We start from the raw sequence: 14,018 nt of genomic DNA, 5'->3' as shown, positions 1-14,018 counted from the left end.
TTATTCAACAGGTTCAGATCGAACACCACCGACTTTCTAGCTCTCAAATCCTCGCATTCTCTTCCACGATCGTTCGAACCACCAATACTGTCACTTCGGAAACCTCAGGGCCAGCCCCAAATCAAATCCCAACTTCCTTCCCCACCGCGACTCTCCTGTCGGGCCAATTTGACAAGAGCGGCTTTTTGTGATAGAACCTCGTGATCTCAGCGCTACTACACTCTTTTCTCTGTTGATAAGCTGTGAGAGGATGGCTCTCGATCATATCGCCAATTTCTCGTGACTCAATAATCTTTCCCTCGTGCTTTGAACGTCTTGTTTGCGTTCAACACTCCTTGCGACGTTTGTCCACTCGCCCTTCATCGCCGCACTCACCTTCGGTCCCTACATTTCCGGCAATCTAGAATTCTACGCCATGGTTAAAATTCATGTTCCCCCGCTGGACAGCCCGTCCAAGCAACTCATGCTCGACCTTACGCGGGACTTGGAACAAGTCAAACTCTTCGACATAGAACTCAAGAAGGTCCATGCCTACGAGCGGAAAGTCTTCTACGAAAACCTCGACCGCATTGACCGTGAGCGAGAAGCAGTACACACCGCAGCCCTCGACGAGGCCGCGGCCTTCCATGACCAAGTTCGCGAGGAAGCGGAGGAGATTTTAAGAGAACATAACCGTGCTGAGGAGGAAGAGCGCCGTCGCAAGGAGGAAGAAGCTCGCAAAGAGCGAGAGCGCATTGAACGTGAGAAAGCAGAGAGACTCAGACGCGAACAGGAGGAAGCGGCGCGTCTTGAGGCTGCGCGCGAGGCCGAGCGTAAGGCCAAGGAGGAGCAAAGAAGAAAGGCTGAGGAGGATGCCGAGCGAGCGCGGCGGGCCGCGCAAGAGCAGAAGCAGCGGGAGGAGCGCGAACAACGGGAGAAATTAGAGGCCGAGAAACGCGCAAAAGAAGAAGAGGCCAAGAAAACCCAGGAAGCAGAAGAGGAGAAGGCCCGCAGCCAACGACAACAAAAGGCCGGTGGCAGCGGTCTTACTCCCGAAGAGATCAACATCCAGGAGCGGTATGTTGCGCTACACAAAACCTTGAAAGATATGCGTACGTGGTTGAAGGATTTTGGCAAGAAAGAGCCTGCCATCAAGCAAGCAATGGGTGATATGCGACGCTCAATCAAGAAGTCGGTAGGCCAGCTGCGAGATGGAAAGGGCACCAATAAACAGCAGGTAAGGCTGAAAAGTACCTCAGCTATCATTTTGATCCAATGCTAACACATTTGCTCCCAATATAGACACAACAAATCCGTGCTGAGCTAGAAAAGGCTCTGAAGATTGCAGAGCCCTCTGTGGATATTCGCCAGTTCCTGGCGTTCCCTCCAGATGAAATCGCCAACTCAGAGAACAAGGTCCCTGCCCTGCTCATCTATGGTCTTAATATTTTCGCCAAGTGTTTGGTCTCCGCTCTTGTTACTGAAGCCTCTATCCAACCCGCGCATGCTGAACCCGTGGGCATTCTTGCCGCTCAGATCTTCTCAACCGAAACATTCATGTATAAGGGTGTCCACATGTCAGACATCCTGTGGGCCAAGTACCGTGTGGTCTGTCCGGCTCTCTGGGGCTTTACTGGCCGCGAAGATACAGAGTCTGGCCGACGTGCCATTGGCTGGTGGCGAACTGAATCTGCAGGTCCATTTGTCACTGAGCAAACACACTTGGATCGGATGACAGCCCTCGGTGCCGGGTTTGCAGCATTGACCCTGCGAAATTTCGGCAAGACTACACGGCGGAATCCCTTCCCCAACACCATCTTCTGGCACTCTCTACAGAAAATCCTTTCGCTCCCCCCATCCGAAATATTGGATACCCAGATCACCCTCTTACAATCTATGCTTCGAAACTCTGGGGACCGAATTCTGGGCTTTTTCGGGCAAATTGGCCTTGTCCTCGTCCACAAGGCTGTTGTTACATTGCCCCCAACTCTGAACCGCACCACAATGCCTGTGAATCAACTGAAATTGGTGAAAGAGCTCTATTATAGGGAACATAACATCCTTCTGTGAAATGTCGTTTTTGCGGGCAAACGGAGTCTACGGGGCTCTTCTGGAATTTTTGGCATCTACCATCAGCGAGTGTATTGGAAATAGATGCAGATATCGAACATCTCAATGTGACCATGAAATATAAAACTTTCGTTTCACCTAAAATTCTGAAAGGTATGAAAGTCAAAACAATACCATATCCATAGGTACGTGAGTGAATACCCAGACGGCTTTACCGAATGCACAAGTAGGTCCATGGGCATTGTACCGGCGAAGCCACGTTCAATTTGCCTACTTCATTCCGATCCAACCAGCAGATTCAGACACACATGCAGCTGATTGCGTAGAACCTCCAATTTAATACAAATAATCACGATGCTCTGCATCTACATGTGATTGATCTGATAGAAATTCAGGCAGCCATGAGTTGCCTTATCTGGTTTCTCATTATTTTCCTCAGATCTCACCCCAACTAGTTGACCATTAAGCGCTTTGGGTAGTGGAAAGCCACAAGACAAACCATCAACCACTCTCCTTGGCCTAAAACTCCCCACTTGAGTCCAGATCCAATCTCCACCCATCCGCACCGCGGTTCTGCATCCCTTTGCGCGACCCAAGTTAAGCTACTCGCCACTTTGATGTCAGCCAGTCTCCACAATAACTACATGGCTCAGTGGGGGTGGATCATTACGCCTAAGAATCTGGGAATTAGCAATGATTCCCAGCGCCTCCGGTATTCCGGATTGAGTGAAATATGAAGCCATGTCGGTTTCCTAGGTATAATCTACGTGTTCCTTGCAAACATATACTGTATACCTATCTCATCATTGTCACTGAGGCTGACTACCTTTACAAATCTCAGGCTTCTTTATTGGAAAGTATTTTGAAAATTGAAGCAGGACCTCGGAGCTTACTCGCCCCAAGGTCGAACTATAATTGTGTAGGTAGGTAGTATGAACACGTCCTCTCTGCTCGGCTCCGAGGCCTATACCCAGATGCTTATTTGTCCCGGTCAATTGATGATTCCCGAACAATGAACGACCTCGGGAATCCTCCTTTCCGTTCTGTGCATATCAACACCCGAACTTCCTATACAAGTAAGAACACCCAGTGGTGAGATAATCAAGGTCAACCCTCAAATCTCAAGAAGGCCTAGATCAGGCAGACATGCCAAAGTGCCGACTTGGGCAGGTGGGACTCATCCGGAGTCTCCGCCTTGATTGAGAGGCAAATGCCCTTCACCGAGAACAATGCCTTGGCCAGCCTTGACTCGGGTGAACCAGGACACTCAGTCCCCGGGAACTACGCCCGGTGGCTCCTTTGTCCGCATACCACCATGAACACAATTGGTCAACTGAGTCGGAATCGCCGGCCCACGAGCTTTTGTTGCCATCCGAGCGATCCCCCGGTATGACTCCACTGCTACTCCATTATCCAGGGTTGGTTGGGATCTGGACAATGGATAATGGTGGAGTGACATCATGACTCAATTGGGGCTTGGCCGGTTCTTGGCATTGGTCAAAATCGGATTGGCGATGTCGAGGAGGACAAACGGATCAGAAGAAAGACGAAGATTTATAGTTAAAGAGAATGTATATAGAGAATAGAGTAAAAGCTTCATAGGTATGTTCTGGAAAAGGCGAAAGCCACTAAAAGTGGACCCAGAGACCCTGAGGAATGTTTCACCCACGCTGGTCCCAGAATAGTAGGCTGCAGTGTCTGATGATTGGCCAACCCCTTGATCAGGGACCCGGCCCACCCAGGACCCTGCGCAATGGTACCAATGTTCGTTTTCCCCCGGTCCAAGTTCTCCTCCACCTTACTGACGTTTTCTCTTTATAAAAGAGTCCATTCATTTCCACCCACTGGGTAATCCATTCCTTTTTCCAAAACACTCCTTCGATCTTTCTCTAGTTCGTTTTTGCATCTTTTATCCCGGTCGTCTCTCGCTCTTACGACCAATTCCACACCCCCGTTTTTACAATGCGTGTTTCTGGCCTCGCCTCCCTCGCCTTGGCCGTCGCCCCGGCCCTGGCCACCTCTACACGCGGTACCCTGGGTTTCTCGCTCGGTGACAAGAATGCCGATGGCACCTGCAAGTCTACTAGTGACTATGAGGCCGATTTCGACAACTTGAAGGACTTGACAACTCTCGTCCGCACCTATTCTGGAACCGAGTGTGACACCCCTCAAAACATTCTTCCCGCCGCGAAGAGCAAGGGTTTCAAGGTTGTTCTTGGTATCTGGTAAGAAACCCAATTACTCCAGCTACATATGCTTTTTTAGCACCATTGCTCTGTGGGTGTCTGACATATTTCTATTTACCAGGGTTGGCGCACAGGATAGTGGTGATTTGAGCACTAACGATGCCTCCTTCACCAAGGACTTCGCCGCCTTGAAGGAGGCTGTCCCTGGATACGAGGACTACGTCGAGGCCATCACCGTCGGCTCGGAGACTCTCTACCGTGGCGACCAGACCGGCCCCTCGCTGCACAACTACATTGGTCTGGTTGCCAACCAGTTCAAGTCCATCTCTGTCGGTACTGCCGATAGCTGGAACAAGTTCGCTGATGGAACTGCGGATGACCTGTTCACTCGCGATACCACCGATGCCCCGCTTGTCACCTATGTGCTTGCCAATGCCTTTGCTTACTGGCAGGGAACTGCTGCCGATCAGGCCTACAAGACCTACTTCGATGATATGTCTGGTGCCATGGAGCACATCCAGAAGGTTGCTGGTAGCAATGCTGATAAGATTCACATTCTTAATGGCGAGACTGGCTGGCCCACCGGTAAGATCCAATCTTGAATAAACCCGCGCATGGGATATCAAAGCTAACGAACTCCCTTAGACGGCGGCTCTGATTATGAGGCTGCCAAGGCTGGTACCGCTAATGCCGAGACCTTCTGGCAGACCGGTGTGTGTGGCATGCTCGCCTGGGGTGTTGACCTGTTCTACTTCGAGGCCTTTGATGAGTCCTGGAAGCCCGACAGCGTTGGTGACAACGGCCAGGCCATGGACGAGAAGCACTGGGGCCTCCGCACTGCTTCCCGCCAGGACAAGTTCAACACCACTTGTTCCAACTGAGCGACTTCACTCTTTTCTTGAAATATTTTTTCGATTTTTAGAACTGGTTAAATGAGAGGACCGAGTAGATACTTTTTCTTCGGGGTGTATTTCTTATTATTGATCTATTTGTCTCCCTTTTGAATGGAAATACGGAATTAATTGTTTGCTTGTTTGCTTGCTTGCCTGGACTGGGACCACGTAGAGATGCAGTAGTATGTCGTGGTGTGACATGCACGGCCTTGTTTCTTTAGACCCACGGTCTTCAAGCCGATGGCTCCTCGGAAATTCATTGACGAAAGCGTGGTGGGATTTTATCTTAGGTCTACCCAACTTCAGGATGCTCGATATGTACAACGTAGCATATATATGCAGGACGAAGTTTGTGTGTCTCTGATCTCCCGAACAGCACACACTTCCTGTGACACTATGATTTGATTGGTAGATGGTAAACTCATTATGTCATCGCGCTGCAGCTCGAACTTACGGTACGATTACAGGAGAAACCATGGTTCATTTACCCCTGAATCCATCTCCACGAACCAATGTTTGTTTACATAGAATCGCGAAGTAGATAAATCTGCATGTAAACCAGTATATTACACGTAGGTCTTCCAGTAAGGGGAGGCAAGACTGCAGATGTACACCGTACTCCGTATACCCGACCTCGGTCCCCAGTTGGTCTTAGTGGCGGTCAGGGCCAATCCTTTCCTAGAATTGATCTCCGGGGTACCTGCGCGACCGCAAGGGTATAGTGGTCCTGCTCCATTAGCCAACCACTAAAAGTGCATGTGCCGGAAATTGGTTCAAAAACGGTTGAATTAGTTGTCAATGGTCCAATGAATTAAACTAGTTCCCTCTGGTACTAGGTACACCGCCGGTGCCCCCATTCATAATAGTCTAGCCAAGTAGCAGGTACCTGCGTGACGTGACATAAGCTCATTATTTTAATTTTCGTTCCCCTTTCTGTCTCTTTAAGCTCCTTGCAGTTCTTTGGTTCGCGGTCTCGCTTTCTTCTACTTTTTGGTTTTCGAATCTTTGATCCTTGGCGGAGGAAACACTAGCGCGTTCGAATCGATTCCCTAACAAAAAAAAAGGGGAAAGCAGAGACATCCAGCACACGTACTTTTTCGCCAATCAACGGTTTGTTCTGCCAGGTGGTTAACAATTTCGGTTGGATTTCCATGCGTCAACATTCTGGACGATAAGCGGAGCGGCAAGCAAGTGCTTGCTGCAGGAGTCGACACGGAAGGTGTGTGATTTGATTTCTATATTTCCATTGGCTTTATTATAATTGTTCGGTGGCTTTTGGGTTCTTGTTGCATTCATCGTTGGGCCTCCCTACAAACCCGCGTCAACCACGCGGTTTCTCTCCCCTTCCGAGATTGTTCTTCCCCAGACCACCCCTCCCGAAAAATATGCTTACCATTCCATGGTTGATGGATCCCCAGATCTAGATTTCCCCGTATCTTCCGCCATTTCGGCCTCTCCTTCATTGTCCCCGACAAACACGCGCAACCTGCGTGCCAAATCGCGTCTGGCCCCGGCGGTGTTCTTATCCTCTCCTTCAGGAGACTCGAGCTCCAGCTCTTCCGCTGGTTCTCCCTCCCAGAGCGTGACACTCGAACCCCCGCCGCTTCCATTCTTGTCGGCCAACCTTCGACCAGGCGACTCCCTGACCTCGTCGCCGGACAATCGCAGAGCGGAAAGCAGTGTCTACTATACCACTGCCTGGGGATCTCCGTATGCAGCACCCAGCACCCGGAGATTATCGCTGACTCTGAGCCAATACGCCGGCATCGACAACGGAGCATCGAGAGATAGCTCACCCACCCCGTCTATAGTCAATCCCCCCGAGTTTCGGAGAGCTAGTGTCGCCGTCAATTCCGAGGATCTTCTTGGCCATCGCGAAGGAAAATCAATTCGGGATTTTACTCAGGATTGGATCAATCAATATTTGTCAGGCCAGCCTAGGACCGAACGCAGTAATTGGCTGAGCGACGATTCGGGAAGTGAGGCACCCTCGTTTTTCACGGCCAAGAATCACCTTGCCGACGATCTTTCGGACGACTGGCTTGGTCTGGAGGACGATACCCGGGAAAGTGAGCTTCTGAAGACACCGACACTTTCCGATTTTGTTGGAAAGAGGGCTGCAAGCCGCGCAAAAGGAAAGAAGAACGCTCACAAGCGTACGGAGACGTTGCGCCAGGAGGATTTTTGGGGTTTCGCATACGACAAGGAATCCCCGAACAATAACATGTCAGATTCTAAGGAGCTGCAGGGCATAACTATGGAGGTAACTTCGCCAGTGGAGAAGCCATTGCCAGCACCCCCAACAAATACAAACGATGAGCCTGAGACACAAGAAAGCGCAGAGGGGTCCGCAATGCCCGATATTTCAAAGAGGCAGGCGGCCGACGTCAACAGTACACCCAAGCAAATCCCACAGAGACGGAAGAAGAAGATTATATGGAAAGGCAAGGCATGCTTTATTGATCTGCCGGTTGATGACGCTCGCGGGTCCGAAGCGTCTGGTCACCATATTTTGAAACCCGCAGAGGTCCAGGCCCGGTTGAAAAAATGGGAGGATGAGGGTTATGACGTTAAAGGATTCACTGTTGGCGATATGCACGACTCTGCCGAGCCAACCGAGCTTGGTGGCTTGACTCGTCCTTTATACCCCGATCCAGCTGAGATGCACGACGAGGGCAAGGCTCAACCCACCTCCATTCGTTTCCCGGACAAGGCCGTATGGGATTCCTATGTGGCCCACTTGCAAGAGGAGAAGCTGCGGGCTCTCGGTGTGTCCTTCGGCGACGATGAACCGGGTCCCTCAATTTCTCCCGCTTCTGGCTCGATTAACCCGTCGCAAACGCCATTCCCCGGGATGGGACTATCACCACCAATCCCAAGTGCATCCGCTGCTAGCAATCCACTGGGCGGGATCCATCCTTTCTCCCCGCAGTTCGGGCAATCAGCCGGGGCTGCAAGTGGAGGTATTGGATCCTTGGCCTCACCAGCTTCACAATTCAGCGTGCAAACTCCGTTCCTGGGCATGAATGGTATGGAGCAGAACATGATTTCTGGATTCCCATTCCAATTCCAACCTACACCACCTGCACAGGGAGCTATGACCCCGCAGAGTCTGATCAACCTACGACAAGGCAACGGCTCTGTTGGTCCAGCTGCACTTCACAACTTCAGCTCCATGCTGTCGCCCGTATCCCCATTGCATGACCAAGGTCCCTTCCACCATGGATTCAACGATGGCTTCCAAGAGAAGGAGGTATATGATGACCGCTTTGGAAACCCTGGTTATGAGGACGGGCCTCCGTTTCCCACTCCCCAGACTCCCGTCAACGATCCGAGTCAGTTCCATGCTTCGAATGTGGAAATTGCCCACCCGACACCTCGTGGCCATGGTCACAACTTGAGCGAGACTCTCCAGAGAGGTCTTGACAATATGGCACACCCCGAATACCACTTGACTCACGCTGCCGACCACCACATGGAAACAGATGAGCATGACGCGAATCACCATGAAAACATTCTCAAGCCTCACTGGGCCTTGCCAGAGAATGATCCTCATCACCAGATTCAAAATGTTCCCCCACAACCATCGCATTTCGCCCATCACCCCAACCAGTTCTACAATGAGCAGTATGCGCATGAAAATGCGCATGAAGGTTCTGACTTTGATACCAACCCAAGCATCACTGGAACTCCTCAGACTCGGGGTGCGCAGCCAAACCAAGGGTCATGGCACGAGGCAAAGCCAAGTGCTGGCTCTTTCCGCGGTCACCATAGCAGGCTATCTACTTCATCTTTCAACGTTGAAGCCAAGGAGTTCGACCCAACGGCTTCTTTCGGATCTCAGCAAGCACCCTTTGTCAACAATGGATTCCAATTTGGGGGAGTCGATCAGCCTGGTTATGGATTTGCCCCGGCAGCTCCTTTTGCTGCAGGCATGATGCAGGCCCCCATTGATTCCAACCCTCAGCCCAAGCCCAAGTCCAGCAGTTTCAAGTTTTCGGCTGCTTCCTTCAACGTGGATGCGCCTGTCTTCAACCCGTCTGCCAGCATCACCTCTAACCATACTGCCCAACAGCCATCTGAGAGTGGATCAAAGATTTTCGGGGATATTGATCTCTCTGAGATCTCGAAGCCAGCCAAGAAGTCAAAGGCTGTTCCAATTGTGCGACCAGATGACGAAGTTGAACCCCAAGAGGATGAACAAGAGACTCATGACGACCATGAGGGACGGCCAGTGCCCACTGATCGTCACAAGCGGGCTCGCCGAGGCGTCGGCCATGCTGAAGGCGAGGCTCGCTACAGCATCTCGACCCATCCGTTGGGCGAGTCTGGCAACGCTCAAGCACCTAACCCGCTCCAAAGTGTTGCTGAGGGCAAGGAGAATGCCTCCCCTAATGAGAACGACAAAAAGCGAGTCGAGCGCCAGGACACCCCTCACAGTGAGGCAGAAACATGGACTTTGTTCGATGCCCAACGTGATGCTGATGCACGATCTCACATTGAATCATCTGTTCATGAAGATCAGACCAGAGATCTGGACGAACCTGCTGAGGAGACTCAGCTGGAACAGTCCACTCAGAACAACGGTCCTGAATGTGATGTCAAGCCCGCAGGCCATTCCTCCCAAGAATCCAAGGACCAGAACACAATGCTCTCTGCCACAGCTAAGCCTTTCGAGTTCAAGCCTGCTGTTTCCTCCTTCGCGCCTACTTCCGTTGAGCCGTCCAACTTTGGGGAGCAAAGCCCTTCATTGCGGAAGTCAGAAGCTCAGCAAACCGAGAAGAAAACCGTCGACAAGAAACAGGGTGGTCTTATGGCTTCTCGCTTCGCGACTAACAGCCCACCGAAGTCGCATGTCCCACCTCTCTCACATACCATTGCGCCATTCCAGGAGCCGGAGACGCTTACTGCTCAACAGAAGCTTGAGTATTACCGCGAATCCGCTGAAGAGTCGCCTGATGACGATGAACTTAACGCGATCATGGATCAGCTTAACGAGGACTCGGATGTTGGCATCGAGCGCCACACTACACCTCTTCCTCGCCAGTTCATCTCAGAGTCTGTTGGTGGGCCAACTAAAGAACGACCCTTTGGTTCTGCAGAGGGCCGAAGCGAGGCACCGAGCCCCAGCCCTGGTGGCGGCCACAAGACCTACAAGCTCGATATTCCCAAGCTCGGCTCCGACATTGATGCTCAGAGCAATGCTACCTTCTCTCCTGTCAAGAGTCTCATCTCTCGTATCCAGTCTCCTGTGCGCCAGCTTATCACCGAGAACGACCATGTCAGCGATTGGGATGACATGATCTCCTCTGGAGAGGACGAGAAGTTCTTCAACCGCAACCGCTTCTTCGATCGCCGCATTAATGATATCGTTGGTGCTGCCATCGATGATCGTTTAAGCCCCATGGAGCGTGCTCTGGCTGTTATTCAGCAGTCTGTTGCTTCTATCGCTACTGGGGCTGCCACTCGGAGGGTGCTGCGCAGCACATCCGCTGAACTTGAGGACAGCGATGCAGATGATGAGGATGATGGTGAGGAAGCGCACGAGAGTTCGTCTAGAGATCGCTCGCCTCATCACATGCGTGACCGTAAGGTGGAGATGCTGAAGAGCATCGTCATGGAGGCTCTTGTTACTCATGACATGCCACACCGCTCGGCTCCTCACTCTAGCCATAGCGAAATGGCTCTGCTCAAAGAGAGCATTGCTGAGCTTCAGGCTATGACCATTAAGAAGCTTGCACAGGATCCTGTTGGTGACATGCGCGAGATTCTTGAGGAGACTCTTGCTAGGCAATTGGCCCAGCAAACTCCGCGGTTGTCGGAAGCCGAAGAGATTGGTGCGGATAGCCTCATGCTCCAGATCGACGGTCTCAAGAGCATGTTGCGACTCGCCGATGAGCGTTCTGAGCAAGAATACAAGGCACGCCGGGAGGCACAGGAGTCGATCGGCGAACTCCAGACTCTTCTGAAGCTTGCTGAAGATGACGCCGCGCGCCACAGTGCTGCTGCCGAAGATGCGGAGGCTCGCTTCCTTCACTTTAAGGAGGAGAAAATTCCTCACCTGGAGAAGATGCAGTTCCGATCCGAGTCTCTCGCGGAGGAGAACGAGACCCTCAAGGTCACTCTTGCCGAGCTTTCTTCAAAGAACATCGCTCTCGAAGGTACTCTAGACGAGTACCGCGTTTCCAGCGACCACTTCCGTCGTCAACTGGAGACCGCTAAGGGCGAGAACAAGTCCCTTCATGAGACCGTTGATCATCTACGTACTCGTATCGAGGACAGCATGTTCGCTCGCCAGAACCTCACCGAGAAGTTTGACCGTCTGCAAGCTGACATGGTTACTGTCACTTCCGAGATCACCCAGGACCAAGCTGCTGCCCGCCGCAGGGAAGAGCAACAGACAGCCAAGCACAACGAGCTTCTCGCATCGCATGCTCGTGAAAGCAAGCTCCGTGAGCAACTCGAGCAGGATGTGCGCGAGTTCGAGGTCCGCGAGCGTGAAGCTGCCAAGATCAAGTTCGTCCACGAGCAATCGGTACAGGAGAACGCTCGCTTGGAAGAAACTATTGCCACACTGCGTGCCGAGAACCATGACTTGCAGCTGAAGTCGGCTCGCTTCGAGCGTGAGTTCAACGACGCCCGTGAGAGCAGCCGCATCGAGGTCCAGCGTACCCGTACTTCTATGGAGGCAGACCTTGAGGCAGCCAATAGCCAAGTCAACATTGTGCGCGCGGAGCTTGAGGCCCAGATTATCCGTCTCCAGAGCCAAATCGATCATGTTCGCATGGATGCTGATACGTCTCGGGAGCGCTATGAGATGCTCCTCGAGGACGCTAATGACTCAAAGGTCGCTGCCCTCACCATCGCTAAAGAGTCCCGGGAGACTGCCCTTGAGGACCAGCGCAAAACACACGAGCGGGTTCTCAATGACCTCCGCGAGCGTCACGCCCGTGCCCTGCACAACTCTTCTGAGGATCGCCAACGTGGTGAAGCTCATACAGAGGAGCGCCTGGCTCTCGCAGCTGAGAAGGTCAGCCACCTTCAGGAACGTGTGCAACACCTTGAGGAGAAGCTTGAGATTGCCCAGTCTGCTGCCCGTGCCGCTGCTGAGGCGGCCCAAAAGGCTGGCTCCGGCCCCATTCCTGCCCCTGTTCCTGCCCCTGGCCATTCGTCGTCGCCTTCCATGTCTTTCACCAAGGGATCAAACGAGCCTGATAAGATCTCCCCGCAGGCTCTTCGTGAGTCTATCTTCGTGTTGCAAGACCAACTTCAGCAGCGTGAGACCCGTATTGAGGAGCTTGAGCAAGAGATTGCTTCGGTAGACAAGGATGCCCCTAACAAGATCAAGGAGCGAGACAGCGAGATCACCTGGCTTCGCGAGGTGCTCGGTGTTCGCATCGATGATCTGCAAGACATAATCAAGACTCTCTCGCAGCCTTCCTTCAACCAGCATGCCGTCCGTGATGCAGCTATCCGCCTGAAGGCGAACTTGCAAATGCAACAGCAGGAACGAGAGCGCGCTATGTCCGGAGCAACTCTGCCGTCGCTTCAGTCCATTGCAGCGTCTCCCCGGTCTCTTCCTCTTGCTGCCGCTGCAGCCTGGGGGAATTGGCGCAAGGGTAGAGAAAACGGCAATGTCAGCGGGAGCCCGTCTGAACAGACACCGTCCAAGTCTAGTAATGCTAGTGCCTTCCTGTCTGGACTCTTGACTCCTCCAAGCTCGCACGCCCGTCAGAATGCCCCCCACTATTCTGCCCCGGGACGCTCCTATGCCGAAAGCAGGCCTCTTAGAGGATTCAACTCTCCCCGCCGTGGCTCAGTTCGCTCTGAAGCACCTATCCCGGAGCCACCCAAGACCCCTCCACTTCTCCGTCGCTCCAGCTATGATCACGATGCGGAGCCAGCAAACTATGAGCAAGACAACTTTGCTCCCGACGATATCGAGAGCACCGTTGGCGGTATGGTCTCGGCGTCTCCAAAGGAGACTGGCGAAGAAGGCCCCTTCGGACCGCAGATCTCATCTGATACCGAAGATACTCCCGAAGAGACTGAAGAGTGATTGAAGTCTTTTCCATCCCTGTTTTCTGTTTATCAGCTTTGATTCCATCTTTCCCTAGATTGCCTTGAAAAATCATGCCCTGTTCCCGTTCCTGCTCTGAAAATTTCCATCAATGTCTGCTGATATTTTGGATCTGTTTCTCTTGCTGTTTATGTCCCTAGCGTTCTTCCCTTCTCCCTCTACCTAACTTCACCATACTCACTCCCTGCCACTCGTTGAACCGCCTCATACATATTCTCTTCGACTCAGATCTGTGATTTTTTTACGTCCTTTCGGATTTGATACCACCCTGTGTTTTACTTTACATTTTCCTTTTCCTCTTTCTTTTGATCGCCCTGCTCGCAGTGGCACTTTGGTATCCCTGTACATTGGTTCGCATCTTAAATAACCGTTCGCTTACCCTTACGCTACGCTACACTACTCTTCATGTCTCATCGTTACCTACATAATAATAGCTAAACACACTCTCTTTCACAATGTTCTATATTATACACTTTTTGTTTTTTTTTTTTACTTATCCTCGATCAAATCTTATACACAGGGTGGCTAGTCCACCTTCATTCCATGGAGGTTATTTTCATGATAAAGGTTTAGCTTAGAATATCAAGACTTGCGAAATTAACTCCAAAAAAGAACGCCTTAGAGCCGAGAAGGGCCGCTTTTCCACCTACCGCAAGATAGACTACGGTTTCCCCTCTCTCTCTAGCTACATTTTGCAGGTGAATGCACTCGGTAGTGACAGCCGGATCTTTTCCGGTTCTCTCTAAGTCATGGTGTATGATCAAACTTAGTGTTGAGTACGCGAAGCTTAACACGTCAGTTTCTTTTACT

At 51.8% G+C, this 14,018-nt stretch overlaps 3 protein-coding genes across 3 annotated transcripts; all 3 read left to right on the top strand.

Moving 5' to 3' along the window:
- Positions 1–406: 406 nt before the first annotated feature.
- On the top strand, positions 407–2,049 carry N7503_006393 (putative RNA export mediator Gle1; the record flags this gene model as incomplete). Its single annotated transcript, XM_057065940.1, has 2 exons — positions 407–1,216; positions 1,282–2,049. Coding segments are annotated over 2 exons (1,578 nt in total), but the record flags the coding sequence as incomplete, so codon positions are not given.
- Positions 2,050–4,011: 1,962 nt separating this feature from the next.
- Positions 4,012–5,116, top strand: bgt1 (1,3-beta-glucanosyltransferase Bgt1; the record flags this gene model as incomplete). Its single annotated transcript, XM_057065939.1, has 3 exons — positions 4,012–4,274; positions 4,357–4,820; positions 4,881–5,116. The coding sequence occupies 3 exons, from the start codon at positions 4,012–4,014 to the stop codon at positions 5,114–5,116; spliced, it is 963 nt and encodes a 320-aa protein (XP_056921408.1).
- A 1,411-nt stretch (positions 5,117–6,527) lies between these two features.
- Positions 6,528–13,187, top strand: N7503_006391 (putative myosin class II heavy chain (MHC); the record flags this gene model as incomplete). The annotated part of the gene is made up of 1 exon (XM_057065938.1): positions 6,528–13,187. The coding sequence occupies one exon, from the start codon at positions 6,528–6,530 to the stop codon at positions 13,185–13,187; it is 6,660 nt and encodes a 2,219-aa protein (XP_056921407.1).
- Positions 13,188–14,018: the final 831 nt, after the last annotated feature.

Source organism: Penicillium pulvis (assembly GCF_028828015.1).
Source record: "Penicillium pulvis strain IBT 33274 chromosome Unknown contig_3_segment0_segment0, whole genome shotgun sequence".
Lineage (NCBI taxonomy): Eukaryota > Fungi > Ascomycota > Eurotiomycetes > Eurotiales > Aspergillaceae > Penicillium > Penicillium pulvis.
Note: the sequence above shows the minus strand (reverse complement) of the source record. Positions and strands in the feature narration are given on the sequence as shown.